The sequence below is a fragment of the Contarinia nasturtii genome, unplaced genomic scaffold (assembly GCF_009176525.2).
Source record: "Contarinia nasturtii isolate CC-2019 unplaced genomic scaffold, AAFC_CNas_1.1 Cnas_scaffold_695, whole genome shotgun sequence".
Classification (NCBI taxonomy): Eukaryota; Metazoa; Arthropoda; class Insecta; order Diptera; family Cecidomyiidae; genus Contarinia; species Contarinia nasturtii.
In genome coordinates this window covers 10,010,888-10,031,399 of record NW_022198046.1, presented here as the reverse complement: position 1 = coordinate 10,031,399, position 20,512 = coordinate 10,010,888, and the positions used below count along the sequence as shown (strand labels likewise).

The 20,512-nt window shown below is 34.2% G+C and overlaps 4 protein-coding genes across 4 annotated transcripts in view; all 4 read left to right on the top strand.

The window, feature by feature from the left end:
* The first annotated feature begins 2,125 nt into the window (after positions 1-2,125).
* On the top strand, positions 2,126-7,926 carry LOC116340974 (facilitated trehalose transporter Tret1-like). The gene is made up of 9 exons (XM_031767758.1): positions 2,126-2,248; positions 2,356-2,496; positions 2,764-2,996; positions 5,807-5,882; positions 6,145-6,199; positions 6,314-6,506; positions 6,624-6,780; positions 6,948-7,363; positions 7,545-7,926. Exons 2-9 carry the CDS (start codon positions 2,430-2,432, stop codon positions 7,779-7,781), a joined length of 1,434 nt encoding a protein of 477 aa, XP_031623618.1. The 5' UTR covers positions 2,126-2,248; positions 2,356-2,429; the 3' UTR covers positions 7,782-7,926.
* A 710-nt stretch (positions 7,927-8,636) lies between these two features.
* Positions 8,637-10,691, top strand: LOC116340491 (DNA polymerase delta subunit 3). The gene is made up of 7 exons (XM_031767023.1): positions 8,637-8,805; positions 8,904-9,059; positions 9,152-9,282; positions 9,359-9,801; positions 9,868-10,119; positions 10,267-10,332; positions 10,399-10,691. The coding sequence occupies exons 1-7, from the start codon at positions 8,737-8,739 to the stop codon at positions 10,578-10,580; spliced, it is 1,299 nt and encodes a 432-aa protein (XP_031622883.1). The 5' UTR covers positions 8,637-8,736; the 3' UTR covers positions 10,581-10,691.
* A 73-nt stretch (positions 10,692-10,764) lies between these two features.
* On the top strand, positions 10,765-18,545 carry LOC116340490 (protein MON2 homolog). The gene is made up of 15 exons (XM_031767022.1): positions 10,765-11,851; positions 12,017-12,148; positions 12,249-13,251; positions 13,315-13,459; positions 13,520-13,643; positions 13,764-13,962; positions 14,028-14,138; positions 14,207-14,706; positions 14,809-15,021; positions 15,108-15,446; positions 15,523-16,194; positions 16,267-16,430; positions 16,600-16,878; positions 16,953-17,860; positions 17,953-18,545. Exons 1-15 carry the CDS (start codon positions 11,732-11,734, stop codon positions 18,123-18,125), a joined length of 5,082 nt encoding a protein of 1,693 aa, XP_031622882.1. The 5' UTR covers positions 10,765-11,731; the 3' UTR covers positions 18,126-18,545.
* Positions 18,546-19,180: 635 nt separating this feature from the next.
* LOC116340492 (probable cytochrome P450 4ac2) overlaps positions 19,181-20,512 on the top strand; it is a 1,925-nt gene continuing 593 nt past the window's right edge. The window contains exons 1-5 of the mRNA XM_031767024.1: positions 19,181-19,389; positions 19,453-19,562; positions 19,641-19,813; positions 19,874-19,983; positions 20,080-20,512. The exon at positions 20,080-20,512 is cut by the window's right edge and continues 593 nt beyond it. Of these exons, the coding sequence (XP_031622884.1) occupies positions 19,227-19,389; positions 19,453-19,562; positions 19,641-19,813; positions 19,874-19,983; positions 20,080-20,512 (989 nt within the window). The 5' untranslated portion in view covers positions 19,181-19,226. The remainder of the gene's footprint in view (positions 19,390-19,452; positions 19,563-19,640; positions 19,814-19,873; positions 19,984-20,079) is intronic.

The following is a 20,512-nucleotide window of genomic DNA, read 5'->3' as shown; positions in this document are numbered from 1 at the left end:
CTCTCTCTCTCTCTCTCTCTCTCTCTCTCTCTCTCTCTCTCTCTCTGTGTGTGTGTGTGTGTATAAAACAATGTTCAATTTAATTCAAGCAATCATCAGAAAATTTATTATGTGCAAAATTCTTCCAGACACTTTGAAAGTGCTCAATTGCGCTTTTCATTTGCATTTCACAGCACATTGAAAAATTCTTAAACATAGTGTGCTTGCGATAGATACGCTGCGAGAGTGCGAACGCACGTAACAATATCAATCAAAACAAAAAAGTTCTTATTGCAAATGTTAAGATTTTAATTGCTTACATTAAAGGTTAAGCAGTTTGTTATTTTTTATGAAAAATCATAAATTAAAACTAATCACAATATCAATAGAGTAATGGACATGCTATTGTTATCGCATTATCAAAACTAAAGCATTTAATGAAACGTTCATGAAAATTTGCATTTTTTTTAAAGACAATTTTATATAGTTTGAATAATCTTAATCTCAAACATCTGCGCTCTATCATGCATATTCCAGAATAATAAGTATTGTATAACTTAATTACTTCAATAACTTTTCAAATGAAATCGGCTGAATAATATTTCAGTGAATATTTCAGCAAACTCATTCCATTTCCTGATTGAAATAAAATTTACGACAAAATTCCGACACATACATAGCCTGGACATACAGTTCACAAGCATCATTTCGCTTAATTAAAATGACATAACATTGTTACCGGATAAGAAAGAAAAAGTATACCAGTTCTATGAGCGAATGAAATTGGTTGGAATTTTTTTTTTCTTTGTGTAATCGTCATCCAAAATGAATGAAATTCTACATTTTGTGCTATCGAACTTGTTCTTTTCCCATTTCCAGTTGCAAACAAAGTTTTACTTTCAATTTTTTTTCTTCTTTTCTGTTGAACTTTATTGACGGGCAGTATTTTTCAGCTTATGGGGAACAGCGATTGCGCTTTTTTTGGTCAACAAGATTCGTATTGATCTTATTTGAGTTTCTCATTGTTTGTTTTTTTTTTCGTCGGAAGTTCAATTATTATTGTATGCTCATATCAATCATTTCAAAACGAAAGAAACAAAGTTGATTGACTCGACGAGAACAGTAAGTGATTGCTGAATTGTGACTGCATTCAGTGGATTTATTCCAGGGACTACCAGTATTGGTTTAAATTACCAAGTGCATAGATACCCATAATTATTGACATTATTTATTGATATATTTGTCGCGTGCTCATTCTAATAGCAATTACTGCGATAGATCTACGTATGTTATATGTCTAATATAAAGATGATGAAATCAGCCCTGGTTCATTCACCGAATTTCGGTATTGACTGGCGGCAATTCTGACCTGAAACAGAGCAGAACAAATGTTAAATAGCTTTGGATTGTTTTGAAACATGAAAAATATATCTTATCTTAGCTTGAATAACTTGTTCTACTAATGTAAAGATGCACCGATCTCTGTCTCATTGATTTGGCCTACAAAATTGTGACAAATATGAAGTTGTACAACAATAGTTGCACGTAATTTGGAAGAGAGAGAGAGAGAGAGAGAGAGAGAGAGAGAGAGAGAGAGAGAGAGATCTTATTCGGGCCGATTGTTTTCGAAATGATTCGTCAGTATTTTATATCATTTACTCAAACATTGTAAATCTTATCGAAATTGTAAAAGTAACTTACAACGACTTTGGCGGTGACCTAAGTTTTAGAATTGGATATTTAAGAAATTATTGCTTTATTTTTGTCAATAATCCATACCAAAAACATTGTAATGTGAGCGTAGCGGCGATATCAGTGTTTGTGATTTGTTTTGATCGCGTGCTAAATATCATCTGTTTTATGATGTTTAATTCACCCATCAAAAAGTGCAAACAAATATCGCCTTCTGTTTACATCATGAATGAAATGTGAGAAAGAAAAGAAAATGCAAAATTACTTCGTTTTTAAATTGAAGACGTCAGCAGTTTCGTTTGTTGTTGTGCGTGTATTATAGATTCGTTAAATTAAGGTCTTTTTCGTTGTATCGAAGCGTGTTTTATTATGAAGACTAGCCGCTATGCTCTGATATTGTCTACTGCTAAATATTTATTCATTTCGGGATACTTAATTGCCAGTTGATTTTAGAATGAACGACGACGCGGACGTTATCAAAAATTGAACGCTTTTGTTCTCGTTTGGTTCGGTCGCCAGTTTCGTTATTCGTTGATATCAACATCAGATCGATTTTGTTTTTCGTTCAAATCGCTTCGTTCGTCATTATATTCGTTTCTTTTGTCGTTTGTTGTCAGTGGCGTTCGTTCTTATAATTCAATTTTCTAAATATAATTATTTTGCATGTGAATTGTAATTCGTTAGTGAATTGTGAGCGACATTTCGTCGGACGCAAATAATTTGATTAACTTCTGAATATAAATACACACGTTGCCAGTATGTTCAAAGAAAACGAGCCGGTCATTATGCATAGCGTACGATTTCAGTACTTGGCTGTTATAATTGGTGCGTTTAGTCGAGTTGCTTTCATTTGCAAAAAATGAAAATGTTGCTCTTTTTTTCTTTGTGCAATTTACATACATTTTCGTTTTCAACTGATTTCATTTAATTATATTTTTGTTACGTTTTGCGTTGTGCAGTGCAAAAGTCATGGGAAACATTCTAAATATTTTGTTTGTGTTCATTTGAATTAATTCAATTACAAAATAAGAAAAAAACAGTTTATTTATTCAATGTGCTTTCTTTTTCCTCTTTTTCATGTGTTTAAAATAGCGAATATAATTAGTCTGTGCCATGGCATGGCAATTGGTTGGCTGAGTCCCAACCTGCCGAAATTGCAATCCGACGATTCACCGTTAGATACTGGACGAATGTCACTATCATCCGCGTCATGGCTTGGATCCTGTTTCTCAATTGGTGCCATTCTAGGAAACTGTATATTTGGCACTATATCGAATTATATCGGACGAAAAAATACACTTTGTATATTGGCACTTCCAAACCTGGTAAATAGATTCATATCTGCAAGTGTACTGCATCTAAACACTTCTGTCTGCACTATTTTTACTTTTTGTTTGTTGTGTGTGTGTGTAAATTGTGCACCCCTACACGATAGTAAAATAGCATATTAAATTTCATCGTCATCGTAATATGCGGTACTGTTTTTGGTATTCCCTACAATGTGTTCGTACTATAGCCGGCATGACTTTTTTTCTGTCGCACGAAGTATGACTTGACATATTTTTTCCCATGCGGTCGTGTTGCTCTTGAATATAAGTTTTGATTTCGTTTACTTTGGCACTTGGCCAAACCCAGGCGATACGATAAACAAATTGTGTTGGATTTTGGTGTTGCAATCATGAGTATTCTGAGAATGAATAGAAAAAATACGCATACAAATGTATCCCAAATGCAAATCATCACAAGGAGTTTGCGGAGTGTTTTTTTAATGCTGCAGGCCACCTAATAAGTGTATATGCAGTGCATATTATGCACAAACCAAGAAATTTTCGACATTTCCATACCACTCTATCTCGTTTCTTTTCATTTTATTTCTCGGTCTAACACGAAACTGGTTGATTAATTTTAATGGAAATTTATTGCATCATTTCTGCTCGAGCGACGTGGTTTCATGTGCAAACTTTTATGCGTTCAACACAATAAAGCTATCATGTGCGCGTTCAGTGCATTGTTGCTGGTGTGCACTGTGTTGCTTTGATTAAAAAACGAGATTTTCATCAGCATGAACTCTTCAAGTCATAATGAAATTGATAAGCCAAAAAAACAACAATATTTTTTTATTATTTGTAAATGCGAAAATTGAAAAATAATAATCTATCGTAATTGTCTCTTTATAAATAACAATTATAATTTTTTATTCTGTCAAATTTGTGATTCATAATCACACGAAATAAAAACAACAATGAGTGCATTGAAACAGCTGTACTTGATAAAATGTAATCGATTAATGCTGTAAATTCGTAAAAAAAACGATACAATCTGTTTGGTTGCGCGGTAAATATGTGCGTAATGAGTAGGAAATTGAACAGTTTTTTGACATTTACAAATTAATTTTACACCCCAAAAATACGTGGCCCACTGTCATTATTCCCATGGATGATGACGTTATCCGTATCCGCCACGGATAAAGATATCCATACATTTTAATCGTGTGCATCAGCTTTCGAATATGAATGAATTGCACGTCCGTTGGATCGGTATCCGTAAAAAAGTCTCAATATATTCGTCAGTATTTCTACTTTCATGGATAAAATAATTATCCGTATCCATGAAAATATGTGAATGGGTCTCAGCTCTAAGATAAATATTTGGTATTTCTGCAAAAACGATTTAAATTTCCAGATATTCAAAAAATTTCCAAAACGTTTACAATAATGGACTGCAAAACAACATCAATTCAGCGGAATGAATAAGAACAATTTCAAAAAGTTTAATAGTTAATGTCAAAAACTTCAAAAAAAAATTTAGATTCCATATCCGCCATCTTCCAGGGTTAATTTGATGTACGCGACTAAAAAGTATATCCTTATCCACTACGGATACGGATAAAGTCATCATTCGTGGAAGTAATGGCAATAAGCGGATGCATTGCATCCAGAACATTGGCTTTTGGAACGGTTTTTTTTCCACTTTATTAAACATACCAAAAATTCACTTCAAGCATCCCAACAATAATTGTCTACACCACAATATGCACTGTGGTACATTGAAAAACCAATTTGATTAAAAAATGTGTGGAGAAAAAACTCGTGACCAACGCAGCAAAAAAATTAAATGGGCAATAATAAAGTTTACATAAACATTGAATAGTGTTGAATTTTGGTTATTGTTTTGCAACTGAAAAAATATATATGAGCATTCATGAGATTTTCCGTAACGGATATGTTAAATAAATACCATTGAGAACTCGTGTCAAAATTGAAAACAATTTCGTGGGAAAATGCAGATGATTTTATTTTATTGTGATATAACAATTAAAATAGGATATTAAAGAGAAATTTTTTTCATTTTTTTGGAGGTCATGATAATTTTTTTTATCGTATGAAGTGAACATGGCCGAAAATGATGTTATATTGTAGTAAACATGAGTCTGTGTTAAGTAACTAAAAAAAATGCTAGAAAAAAGTCTCGTTTTATCTAATACTTTTTGAATCCATTCCTTCAAATGCTTTTTAAAAAGAATTCTGTTTGATTGTTTCATATTTGAAACGAAACACTTTTGAAATTGCATCGCTACATTTGTTTCCAACATATCCCAAACAGACATTGGAAAGCATACGTCTTTTTCGTACATTTATTCAAATGGCATACGAAAAGTTATGTAGTATATAAAGTCCACACGGGAGAAAACGTAAAAATAACAGAAAAGAAGGGATAAGTTAACGTATAGTTTAGACACAAAAGCAATTTATCGCTTGTCAAATGGTCATTTCAACCGAATTCTTTCGCCCTCGATTTAACAGCTTTCAAACTAATAGGATTTAAATGTAGCAATTCGGATTGTTTGTCTCTTCGACACATTTCAAAATGCGTCAGGTGTATTTAACGACCAATGGGGTATGGTGCCATTGTACGTCATTAAGATCATCATTGTTTTTGATTATGAATTATAATTTCTTCCATAGTTAAGTACTAAAATGATGATCATAATATTTGGAAGCTCTTATATCATCTCATTTTTGGGCTTATAAAGAGAAACGCTTTATAAGTGTCATACTACATGCATTATATTTTATTTATCGAATCAAAATAACCATGATTTTAATCTTTACCATAATTTTATGATTGCTTCCAGCTGTTTTGGTTGCTGGTATTGTACGGACATAATGCGGTGGATTTATACATTGGACGAATATTCGCTGGTGCGACAGGTCAGAGTCCGGCTTTAGTAAAAAAACTTGATTATTATTTTTTAAAACTTTATTTAAATAACGTTAGTATCGTATTATAGTGTCCAAACTTTAGGCCATCAAATCTTTACGATTAAATAATGTTCTTTTGATAACAACTAATTAGTCAAGCCAGTGATTTACTGAGAATGATTATGGCTAATTAGTCGAGAAAAGTAGTCATGACTAATACGTTTATTATTTTCTTTTATCGCGATTATCAATTTGCCTGACTCTGCGATAGGTGGTGGTATGTACATTTGTTTGCCATTATTTGTGGCTGAGGTTGCTGATCAAAGGTGAGTACAATCTGACTTGTTTAACATCACCACATGCACATTGTCATGGTGATGCGCTGTGATTTAATTAAATATAACCGTCATGGATTTTTGTCATTTTAAAAAACAACGCAGAATTCGGGGGCGACTGGCTTCGTTGTTAATGCTGAACGTAACGATTGGTATTTTATTTGGTTTCATCGCTGGAACATATTTATCATACTATCTGGTGCCAAAAATCTTTTTACCACTTCCGATAGTGTTTTTTGCTTCATTTATTTTTTTCCCGGAAACTCCACAATACTTTATAGAACGCAAACATTTTGATGTAAAATATCATCATTCGAGAAAAAAATGTGTTATGCAATCGCATTTTTTTATATAAAATTTCTCTTTCTTTTCATTTTATTTTTGTTGCTGTGCGCTGCCAACTGTATTGCTATAGAAAGCAAAATATTCACTAAGCTTTTACCGGGACTGCTGTTGTAAAGAACGAACACGTTGCACGCAAATCGATACCGAATTTACCGAAATTCTACAATCAGTGCATGAACGTTTGAATCAAAATGAACGATATCGCAAAAATGTATTCAAAAACGTTTGTAAGTAAAAACTTTGTAACGAATGTAAAAAGTTGTGCCCTTGTTCCAAATATTTGCCACAATTTTGCTATTTATTCAAATTGTTCAAACGATAATAATTTTTTATTTGGTGCAGATCTATGATAGAAAATAATCTATTTTTTTGTTTATGTCATTTACATTTACAGTTAAATGGAATGCGATTAAAGCGATTTTAATTGGTTTCTCATTGACCGCTATTAATTTGTTTTCTGGCACATTTGCCATGATAAATTATACAGCAAATATTTTCAAAGAGTCTGGCTCTACCATGGATCCAAATGTTTCATCAATTATTGTAGCTGGCATTCAAATACTCGGTGTGTGGGGCTCAACGCTGTTAGTGGATCGCATTGGCCGTAAAACGTTGCTAATATTTTCAACATCTGGTGCATTCATTGGACTTATGTCGTTGGGAATTTATTCATATCTGAACGAACATGGTTGCGATTTAAGTGCATTTAATTGGATTCCATTGATTAGCTTTTCGGTGTTCGTTTTCATCTCATGCTTTGGAATTCTACCGTTGCCATTTATAGTTTTGTGTGAAATTCTACCGGCTGAGGTACGTGAAACGGAGCAGAAGAAAAAATAATCATTTTGACGGATTATATGAAAAATGTGACATTTTTTTTATTAATTTTTGTTTGCAATTGTTCGCTGTGTTTTCTTCGTCTACTCCTTCGCTCATTTCACTTCTTTCGTTCACCGAAATGAATTTTGATGATGAATTTTTAATTTCACAGGTGCGGACATTCGGCTCAATGCTTTGCATGCTATCCAACAGCATATTCGCATTCATTTCACTCAAGACATTTCCAATATTAATGCATTCGGTTCATTTGTATGGCGTTTCGTGGATATGTGCTGGTGTTTGCTTTTATGGCATTTTATTCAGTATTTTTATACTCAAGGAGACAAAAGGAAAGAATTTAAATGAAACTGTGCCAAAAACATCACTAACAACAACAACTAACGCGTAGCCATAAAGTTTTTATTATCAAAACTTAAAGCACGTAGACAAGTACTGTCTTTTAAACATTCGAATTTATTTGATTTTCAATTGTTTTTTTTTTTAATATCAATTAATTCAATGAATAAATTACATATTTTAAATTATTATGCTGACTAGTCGTTTTTTTACTTCAAAATAATTTCAATGTAATGGAATGCAATAGATATTCTCAGTTAGAATATGTTCGACAGATGGCGTTACAAACCACTCACTGTAAACAAAATTAAAGTGAAAAAATTACGTTTGAATGCGAGTAGTATGTTAAGACGTCATTTAAATATTAAATTCGTTTTTCAGCTTTTTGGACAAATGAGAATGAAAAATGTGTTTGAATGAGATCGATCATATGATACTCGAGAATGATTAATTACATTTTCGTATATTAAATTGATCTGTGTCTTTGTTTTAAAACTGGCCGTATCCACCCTGAAACGTAAACATAAAATTCCCTACTCACAATCAAAGGTGAAGAACACATCCGACGATAAGAAGCCTCGATGAAAAAAAGAAAAAGATTATTAACTGATTAAATTGTTATATGCTGTCTAAAAAATTTTGTTCACGGATATATTTCTCTATCATCGTTTTAACGGAAAAATGTAATTTTGAATGTATTCATTTGTGTCTGTATGTGCCTAACTAAACTAATGCGATGAATAAAATCATGATAATTTTGTTCTCATAATTTTTCTCAAATGAAATGGTAGGTTAACGTTTGATTGAAAATATGTTTTTGACATTTACAGTAGATGGCACTGCAAATAAGCCATTGACAATAAAACAATATTCAAGCGGGAAAATGACACTTCTCGCGCTAATATTGTATTGTGAACATGTCAAATGTATTCACGACGCTTTGTATAAATTGAATTCGTTTTTGGTTTGTTCTCTAGAACATTTTTTTTTGCAAAATCTTCATCAGAATGGACACCGAAACGGAAAAATTGTGCTTAGAAGAAATCGATCATCTGATACTCGACACTGACAAAAAGGTTTGTATGTCATACATTTATTGTGGAAAAATTCATGTCTTATGCTTATGATACGAAATTACTGTACTATATTCATGCATTTTGTGTATTGTCAACAGGTTAGTCTTGTTACTATCTCCAATAATTGGAATGTGCCAAATAAAGATGGTGAGATTATTTTGGAGAAATGGCTCAAAACCTACTCGGGTGACAGAAAAATTGCAAAAGAATACTTGATTCGTGGTGTCGATTTGAATGGCAATGTGATTATTACGGTGAGACAAACATTTTTTTCAACATTCTTATTCATTTCAGACTCGACCAATATTTTAATTGTTTTCTCAATGTTCATTTGTGGAATATATAGGTCGTTTCCGAAAAGAATCTATCGAAAGTTGAAAAGATGTGCCCAAAATTCACCAAGATATTGTACAGTATTGAAATTGGCAGTCTAAATGGTAAAAGTTTGAATATCACTGAACCTGCATCGAACAAATAGTAAGTTAAATTGTCTTTTTGAAATCCCGTTTTTGAATGGTACAATTATCGATTTTCTTTGTTTCGTTCCAAACAGCGTCAGTTTGAAATTGAAGAGCGCTAGACGAAATATCAAAGTGAATCCAATCATTGTTGACAAATCGATAAAGAAAGAGGTAATACCACCCAAAAAAGCCAATCCATTTGGGACATTCCAATCGAAAGCGTCACAATCGAAAGAGGCCAAACCTGATTCGGCAAGCAGCTCCAAAGATGCAAAAGTAAAAGAGGAAAAAGTTAGCCCGAAGCAATCGAGCCCAAAAAAGAAACAACCACCATCGAAGGCACAACAAGGAAAATCATCAATCTCTTCATTTTTCGCATCGAAACCCACATCGTCGAATGCAAGTAAGGCGGACAAATTAGTTGCCGATGCAACAGTCAAAGTCGAAAAAGTTCAAATCAAAGATGAACCAGTTGATGTGAATACAACAAACGATACGAAAGCCACACAGAAGAGACCTCATTCGAATGCAAGCGGTAAGTTGATAAATGTCAAAAAAAGTCTTTGTTCAACATTATTAAAGGATTTGTTCATTTCCACAGATTCGAATGATGATTTCAAAGCGACTGAAAAGAAACAAACAAAGAAGAAGCCAAAATTGGAACAAAAATCAAAACATTCACGATTGATGCAACTTTGCGATTCATCTTCCGAAGAAGACGAAGCGTCGAACAATAAAGATCGCTCGATGGACATCGATGACGAGGAATTAGTCGTAAAAAAAGAAAAAGAAAACAAAACACCATCACCGGAAAAAACGAAAAGCAATGGAACGCCGAATGGAAGCTCAAGCGGTAAACGTCGAGGCATACTTACTTAAAAATTACTATTCCATTACTCTACCATTCCTGATCCATTCCTTCGATTCATTTTCCATTCCGATCCATTACGCATTGATTAATTTCCATTTTTTCCATTCTTTTCTTCTGATCAACTCTTAGGTAAACATCGCGCTAAAGTTAAGAAAACTATTACAAAAACATACGTAGATGAAGACGGTTTCGTTAGTAAGTATTTTTGATTATGAAAAAGTGTGAAATAATTAAACGCATTCCATGATTTGTCCATTCCAGATACGGTTAAAGAAGTGGAGGAGGTTAGTTGTTCAGAAGAAGAGGCCGAAGTGACAGCACCACCACCGAAAAAACCTGCTCCAACTATGAATCAAAGTACGGCAGCAACAACAAAGAAGAAAATCTCACCACAGGATGGCAAGAAACAAGGATCAATTCTAAGCTTCTTCTCCAAGAAATGAAGCCATATATATAGTTATTTTTGTTACATTCACATTTATCTGTCCCACATTCATTGAATAATGTTTAAATCGAAATAAATTTCAAGTGAAAAAACGTTTTACTTTCTCGAATATTATCTTTCTCTGTCTATCTGTTTATCGTCTCTCACATGTCTATTGGATTAAATGAATGTCACATAAGAAAATCTGGTTTGTTTACAATTTTAGTTGTTGCATTGACATCCAGATGTCATATGGGCAGTGCGCACAAGACACATCATTCTGACGTTTATCAAATGTAATTGTAAATTTTGACAGCAATTTTGCTCTTATTATTTTCTTTTTTATTGGGACGCGTATACAAAATATGTTTTCGTAGAAGAGAGCAAATCACAACAAAAACGAAATAAAATTGTGATATCAACATAAAACGCATGTTACACAAAAGCAAAAAATGCGGTGTTTATCTTGGAAATCGATAATAGTTAATTCAATTGATTCTTGTAATATTTAGAGTAATTGTGCTCTTGGGAAAAACCGTCTTAATAGTTCAACCAACAAAATAAAAAAAGTATTTCGTGTGTGCTTTTGTAATGTATTCACGTGAAGTGTGTTACACCATAAACTGTAACATTATTAATTGGCAACAAAGTCGAGGTGAAAATATTCAATACCATATTTGCACTGGCAAAACTGTGCAAATCGAATGAGATGACAAAAACCATATGGATCCACTATTCTGAGCATAGACAATAATGGAGTGAATTGCAGAATAATTGTATTTTTTTGTGTGTCCAATTATTTGTTCAATTGTTTGTTCGTTTTTATGCATTTTACGCTACGTGTACAATAATTTGTGAAATTTACGGCTATCGTGTTCAATTTGTAGTGTTTTGTATTCGTCGAATCGGTGAAGTTGATTTTTTTCTGTCTACAACAACAAATACAACTAGTGATTGACATTAACGATTCCGGATTCTGCATGACTATCAAATCTGAATAAGACACGTCGCAATCTTAATCATCGCAAGTTTCGAACAAATTAAAAGCCAAATTCAATTAGGATTTTTTAAGGACTAAAAATCGGAGATAAATCAATGTTTTTTTTAAAGTAGTAAAAGTAAGTGAGACAATCTTTAAATCGATCCAAGAACAAAGAAAAGTGTGAAATCATGTCGTTTGTAAGCGGCACTTCAAGTAACGAAGCGGTACAGAAATTTTTGGAAATTTTGCAAAATGATTTCCGTATATTGGCCAACGAAACAAAGAAAAAATATCCACAAATCAAAGAGGTTCGTACTGATAGAAAATATGCTGATGATATATCAATTTCTTTGTAAAAAAAAGAATTGGCACTTTTCTTACTTTTATACGATTCTCAGTTGTTTTTCAATTTCTTGTGCATTTCTTTCTTTGCTCATATTGTGCATATTCACGTTTCTTTTTCCCCATTGCAGTCATGTGAAGAAGCAATAATAAAATTGAAAGCAGCTTCATCGACTCCATCCACTCAACTTTATTATGTCGTGAATCAAATTTTATATGCTCTAGTTCAGGGTTGTGAATCGAAAGATGTGAAAATTATCAAGGTTCGTATCACTCCAATATGAAAATTGCTATTTTTATCGTTATTTCATGAACCCAAATGGATCATACATACATAATGGTTTTTTTTTTATGCCACTTCAGTATTGCCTTGGAATGATGCAACGATTAATCACACAACAAGTAGTCGATCAAAAGGGTGCCCGTTACATAACCGATACATTGTGGATGTTAATGGAGCACGGCACCGAAGAAGTTAAAGTCTTGCAAACGGTTACATTGTTGCTCACAACAAATAGCATCGTGCATGGCGAAACATTGGCCAAAGCGCTTGTCCTATGCTTTCGGTTGCATTTTACAAAAGATTCGACAACGATAAATACGGCCGGTGCAACGGTACGGCAGCTAGTTTCATTGGTTTTTGAGCGTGTCATTATGGAGGATCAAGAATGTGATCCATCAACATCGGCAGAACAATCATTGCAAGAGGTGAACATTGAAGAGTTAAAACAAGCACCGGGTCAAGCGCCAAAAGGTCTAAAAATTTGTGGGGCCGATGCGTTTTTACTTTTTCAAGACTTAGTTCAGCTGGTCAATGCTGATCAACCATTTTGGCTTGTTGGCATGACCGAAATGACACGAACATTTGGATTGGAACTGCTTGAAACGGTTTTAACAACATTTCCATCGGTTTTCTTTAATCATCCCGAATTTTCGTTCCTGTTGAAAGAGCGCGTTTGTGCTCTTGTGATTAAACTTTTTTCACCCAATATTAAATATCGTACCGTCGTTCAGACAAATCCACAACAGCCAGTCGCACTAGACAAACCGTATTTTCCAATTAGCATGCGTTTGTTGCGCGTCGTATCAATTCTAATTCAGAAATATCATCGACTTTTAGTGACTGAATGCGAAATATTTCTGTCGTTAATCGTAAAATTCTTGGATCCCGATAAACCGTCGTGGCAACGCTCATTGGCACTTGAAGTCATTCACAAAATGACCGTTCAACCGGAATTGCTTGTGTCATTCTGTCAATGTTACGATTTAAAAGATCATGCTACGAACATTTTTCAAGACATCATCAATTCATTGGGTGCATACGTTCAAAGTCTATTTGCACCAACACATAACACCAATGTTAATGGTATGAAATCATTCATTTTGAGTTTGACACTTTTTTTTAAACATACAATTTGAATACTTCTAGCAATTGCAACACCCACTCAAACATTACCTATGATGAGCACATTGCCAATGGTTCCGGGCGCATCACAACAAGCTGGGTTCTTATTCAGAAGCGTGTGGCTACCGCTTGTCGTCACTTTTCCAACCGGACAATCGAAATCTACATTGTAAGTTTTTTATGCGCCGCTAAAAAGGGTAGTTTTTATTTTTTTGTAATTTTTGAATAGCTTGGAGATGCTTGACAAGGTCGAACCACCTCCAATACCCGATGGATTTGGCATTTCGGTAGCATATGCTTGCCTTTTAGATATTGTTCGATCAATTTCATTGGCTGTTCTTGGACCATCAAAGGTAAGCTATGTCATTTTTGTCTAGTCAAATTTGGCCCAAATCAACGAAAGTATTTATCGAAATTTCATAGTAACATGGATTTAGTTTTTAAAATAAAATATTTACCATTCAAATTTATAGCTTGGTGAAGAAAACCCCGCACCGTATAAAGATAGCGTAGGCGAAGCGGAAAAGCAATTACATGGTCAGTTGGTTAATTCAAGTTGGTGTGGTCTTTTGGCCGCTTTGACACCTTTAATTGATGCTGCGACCGATGAGTCGGTTACGGAAAATGTTTTAAAAGCCATGCAAAACTATGCGGCTCTTTGTGGAACATTAGGTAATATTTTCGCAAAATCGATGTTAACTTACTTATATACCAAGCTTACCTTATTTGTTTTGCAGACATTCAAACACCGCGAGATGCATTTATAACAGCAATTTGTCGATCATCATTACCTCCTCATTATGCACTGTCTGTATTGAATATGGGCTATCAATTTTCGGGCATTATAAGTATGTTTTACAAAAAATGCAATACCGAACATGAAATAAATATTTGCATTACCATTTTTTATCCGTAGCTCATTCACGTTCTCCGAGTCAAGATTTGAATCATCAATACATGGCATCACCATGTGGTGAAAATGATTTTCGTCATCAAGTTGTAGCGGTTGGAACGCCATTGCCAACATCATCGCTACCGATTGGTGCTCAACAAGGTCCGGTCATGTTAACAGCAAAGAATTTACAATGTATGCGTGCAATGCTTCATTTGGCTCATTGTCATGGATGTATTTTGGGTACATCTTGGCACATTGTACTCGCAACTCTTCAACATTTAGTGTGGATTTTGGGTTTGAAACCGTCGACTGGCGGTAGTTTACAGGTTGTGCCAAAATTATCCACCGATACAACAGCCGGAATAACAACATCAGTTATGGCCGATTTACCAGTTCTATCACAAATGCTGAGTCAATTGTTCCAGTCTAGTCAGTACTTGGACGATGTTGCATTACACCATTTAATCGATGCACTGTGCAAATTGTCACAAGAAGCAATGGAACTGGCATATTCAAATCGGGTACGAAAATAGCGACATTATTTGGAAGGGAACAAAACGAATGAAATGTTGTTTGTTGCGGCGAAAAGGGATGAATTTTAAATTTATTTTTTTTTCATGCAGGAACCATCATTATTTGCTGTTGCAAAGCTATTGGAAACAGGTTTAGTGAATCTACCTCGTATTGAAGTACTTTGGCGTCCATTGACAAATCATCTGCTGGAAGTTTGCCAACATCCACATATTAGAATGCGTGAATGGGGCGTTGAAGCAGTAACGTATCTCGTAAAAGCTGCACTGCAATATAAATACGAAACACCACTCAAGGATAATATGGTAAGTATAAATATAAAACACAGTTGGAACAGAATAATTTAAAAACGATTTTTTTTGTTCAAATTATTTATTCTTTTCACAAATAGTCTTTGCAAACTTTGCTATTGAATCCGTTGGCTGAATTGTCGTCAGTACCACATGGTGATGTACGACAACGACAATTAGAATGTGTTTTACAAATATTAAATGGGGCCGGTGAAACATTGACGCATGGCTGGCCGCTGGTATTGGGAATTATTGGAGCGGTTAACGATCGCCATGGTGAAGCATTGATTCGAATTGCATTCCAGTGTTTACAGTTGGTTGTGACCGATTTTTTGCCTGTCATGCCTTGGCGATGTTTGCCATTATGTGTGAATACAGCCGCTAAATTCGGATCTCAAATGCAAGAATTGAATATTTCTTTGACGGCTGTCGGTTTAATGGTTAGTTTTCTTTTTTCAATCATTTTTCAAATTTCAATATCAATAAAAAATTTCATTTTTTCTTTTCATTTTTCAGTGGAACATTTCCGACTATTTCAATCAAAATCAGGATAAACTATCGCTAACTGTTTCCGAAGATCAAACAGTATTACCCGATTTCCCTGGCACATTGAATATTCCACATTTCGACAAATTATGGATGTGTTTATTTGCTCGTCTAGGCGATTTATGTGTTGATTCACGACCAGCTGTACGCAAATCCGCTGGACAAACGCTATTTTCAACTGTTTCGGCGCATGGTAATCTGCTAATGCCACCGACATGGCAATCCGTTTTGTGGCAAGTTTTATTTCCATTATTGGATAAAGTGAGAAGTTTGTCGAGTTCGGCAAGCAGTGAAAAAGTCGATACCACTGGGAATATTTTAATTCATCATTCACGTAATACGGCTCAAAAGCAATGGGCCGAAACGCAAGTGTTAACACTGTCAGGAGTATCGCGTGTATTTAATACCAAACGACATATGCTACAAACATTAGGTGATTTTATACGGGCGTGGTCATTGTTGTTGGAATTCATTGAAAATGCCGCACTCAGCAAAAGCAATGAGGTCTCGTTAGCCGCTTTAAAATCGTTCCAGGAAATTTTATATAATAAATCGAACAACGAACGCGACGATGATGTCGAAAAACAGTTGCCAATTGAAGAAATCGATATTAATAGCACGGAAAATATGGACATTTGGAATGTAAGCCAAAATTCGGAAAAAAGCGATTCTTTTTGTGCAATTTTAAAATTTACATTTTGTTTTTGCTCGCAGATTGCTTGGAAAGTTTGGCTAACAATTGGTAGTGAGAGCACAAAACCGCCAACAGCTGGACTAACTGGCGATAAAAATGATGTTGACATTTTCATTCCAAGTCAAGCTTATTTGACTGCATTGATTCAAATATTTCCCCCATTGTTTCAACACATTAAGCATAGGTAATATGGGGTAGTGTTTTTATATTTGGCTGGCTTGTGCCAGCTTCGGCAACAATAACAATGAAATAAGGCTGAAGCAGGAATAACCTCGCCAAATGTAATTTGAATTTTTCGTCGCGAAATAACTAACAAAATCTTTTCTTCTTCTTCTCGTTCTTCTCTGCTATAGATTTACCGAAGACGATCTACAGCAATTATGTACGGTCTTAATGAATGCGGTGGCTGTTCCGGTTCATTCAGATTCAACTCCGTACATAATGTCAACGATATCAGATTCACTATTGACACCACTGCACGATAGTGTGCTAGACTGTATGGATATTTTGTGTAAAGAAGTTCTACCTCCTGCATCCCCATTGAAACCAATGATTGCAATTATTTTTAGTCAGCTATTAAATTTCAGTAGATTTGCCTGTGTGCCACCAACATTCGATCGCCTTGAAACTAGGTAAATATTGATCTTTTCTTTTAAACCAAGTTTCAGCCAAACTAATTCAAATGTTTTTGTGTGTTCGTGTTTAGGCCTTATAAATCGATTCGAAATCAACATCAGCATAATCAAAATCATTCGACAATCGAATGGGTCAGCATGAATTACATCCCATTTGGTGAGAAGGCTTTAAATGTTGCAGTAAAAATCTATATTGAGTGTGCCAGTGATTCGGTTGTGATTGAAAAGCAAATACTATTGGAGATAATAAACACATTAAAGATTCCATTAGCAATGAAATATAAATGTATGGCATCAAGCACATGGAAATTGGCCATTGAAAGTTTGCTATCAGTTTGTCACGTTGGTTTGCCTACAGCCAGAGAATATCCCGAATCATTTGCTGATGTTTGGCCAACACTGTCCGAAACATTGGATAAATTTTTATTCCCATCAAGTGTGTGTACAATCGAAGATCGTGGCATTGACGAAATCGTGTTGGACGAGACCATCGATTGTCAGGTCATTGAAATGTTACGCGATGAAATTTTACCATATGCTGAACACATACCGCATCAATTCGTCTTGGATATTGTGACAATTTTGAATAAAGGATCAATTCATTCGGCCACAGCTCGAAACAGTGTCTATGACGCTGAACTTAAATTGCGTGAAGAATTTGCAAAGACATGCTTTGAAACATTGCTTCAATTCTCACTGCTGAACGATTTGTGTGATACGGTTGTATCGAATGAAAATAAGGATACAAGTGCTTTAAATAATAACACAACGAATTCAAATGATACAATGGAAGGTGTTGGTCATTTGGCGATCACAGCATTGCTGAAGCGTTTTGAAGAGGTTCTCAGAAAATTCACCGAAGATGAAAAACAATGTACAAAAAACTCATTGCCCAAGTATCGTTTGTCCGAAATCTCATTCGTTATGAAGGCAATCGCCACATTGATTATCTCAATGAAGAAATCACCACCGGCTAAATGTAAGCATTGCTTTTGATTTTTCACTGCAGAAAAGAATGTTATTTCTTTTGGAATATAAAATTATCATTATTTTTCATATTTTTCAATTTAGTGGACAAAGTTGCTTGGGATCATTTGATTGGACTGTTTCCACTACTTGTCGACTGTACTACAACCACATCTATTGAAGTATCACGATCGCTTCGTGAAGCCCTCTCACAATATGGAGACCTTTTACGTGCACCTACCTGTCATAGCGAAATGAACGGCGTTGCCAAAATCTAAAAATGTGAATCTTGTTTACTGAACATTTTCACTACCAGACATTTGCTACGTGATTTAAAAACGTACAATTTTTACAGACGAAATAGAAAAATCATTAAAAAAATATTAGCAAACCATTATGATAAACGGTTGAAAGTAGTGATCAAATAATTAACATAAATTACTATAACATTTGTTTTTTTTCCTTTTTTCCAAAACATTCTTATCGAAGAATTCCCAGTATTTATTTAAAAAAAAAGCATTTTACAAATTTAAATTGGCGCCTTGGAAAATTACAAAAAAAAAACAGTTTTAAATGAACGAAAAAACGCAAATAATACGGCTAAAGCACATATTCTTCATTTTTAGTGCAATAGTAAAATCATAGATTTGCTATGCAAGAAGAAAATAAAATAAAGTCATCAATCAGAAAATCACACATTTTTTTGCCGTTTTTATTCCTTTCGTTTTAAGTGCAAGAAATAAAATTTATCGAAAACAGGCTATGTAGCCATATATTTGCCATAGATGATCATTTTTAAATTATAAAACTCAAAAAATTTCTCGGTTCAGGCTCGGATAATAAGTGCAAATGTTTTTTCAGATCTGCAGATCATACTATCAAGTGGATTTTGCTGCAAAATACTGAAATAGAAGTTTAAATTTGCGGCCATACGTTCTAGACACAAATATTGTTGCCCTCACTTGCTGGTCCGTATGGATGCCACACAGGGTCTTACTGATTGCCAATCAGTGATTGGTTCACCTTGGATAGTTTTGCACAAAAAATATCAACAAATCACAAAGATGTGTACGCAACTGAGTTTTGAATAAAACTAACTTATATTTAATTTAATGAAAGGTACTTGAAAATACACTGAACATTTCTGAGTTAAACAAGTTGATCAATCTTACTATTTCTTATAATTCATTTCCTAAAGATAAATTCCGGTTTTAACATTTTTAATATAAACATTTTGTATGTAATACACTTCAACTGCGTCATTATTCTCAATGCACTTAGCAATATAAATCGTTGTAAGTGTCGGTCGCGGCCACAGTACGTTTTTATCACTTTGAACTAGTAGATTGTTTTGCAAGTTAATTATTGTTCGTATTAAGATGATTTGTGCGGTGGCGATGATTTTGTGTTCAATCGCAGCAATTTTGGTGTTGTTAGACTTCTTAGTAAAACGATTTACTACGTATAATCTTGCCAAATCAGCACAAAGTCCACCGATGTATCCAATTATTGGGTCAACAAATTTCTTATTGACTTCTCAGCGTGAGTTATTGATGATTTTTTCTAAGAATGCTAGTGCTAATTCCGGTCTACTGTCTTTTTTAGAAAGTTTCTATGAAATGGGAAGCAAACTTTGTAAACAATTTCCAAGAGGTTATCTTTATTGGACATTTGGACTCCTAGTATGTAACATTTATTCAGCTGATTCGTTCGAGGTAATAATATTTGGTAAATAAATAATGTTTACGCAAGTTTAATGAATAAAATACTATTGGTTATGTAATTACAAATAGAAAATCGCTACAAATCCAAAACATATTGAGAAAAGTATAAGCTATAAGTTTTTGCATTGTTTACTGGGCACGGGGCTACTAACAAGTACAGGTGAAAAATGGCTCGAACGGCGTAAACTGCTGACACCAGCATTTCATTTCAATATTTTAAAGAGGTTTCAATCTACCTTCAAGTAAATAGAATCAGTTCGGTATTGTTTGGTACAAAAGTGTAAATCAATTTTTTATTACAGTGAACAAACGGAAATTCTATTGAGAGAAATTCGGGAAAATGAAATCAACAAACCCGAAGGCACTCATTTACAAAAATTGATCTCCAGATTCACATTAAATGCGATTTGCCGTAAGGAATTTTCAATTTTCCTATTCTTATTATAAATATTAAACAGATTAAGAGCAAAAATTCAAAGATTAAAATAAATATCACAATTATAAATAGAATCGGCGATGGGTGTAAAGTTGTCAAAAATCGACGAACTTGATGATTATCGAAGTAAAATCGATAGAATTGGGAAATATCTAGTAGAACGTGTGGCAGTGCCCTGGTACTTACTTGATTTGACTTTCAATTTGTTTGGAAATGGTTCAAAAGTAAAAAAGTTAACTGAGCAGGTGCATGCATTTACCGGCGGTGTTATTGCAACAAAAAGAAAAGCATTCGTTTTGAATCAAAACAAAACAAATTCGAACGAGGAAGAAGACTCTGCTTATAGTAAAAAGAGATATGCTATGCTGGATACACTTCTGATGGCAGAACAAAATCAACAAATTGATGAAAATGGTGTGCAAGAAGAGGTTGATACATTTGTATTTGAAGGATTTGACACGACAATGACCGCAATTACATTCATTTTGTTTGCGATTGCAAATCA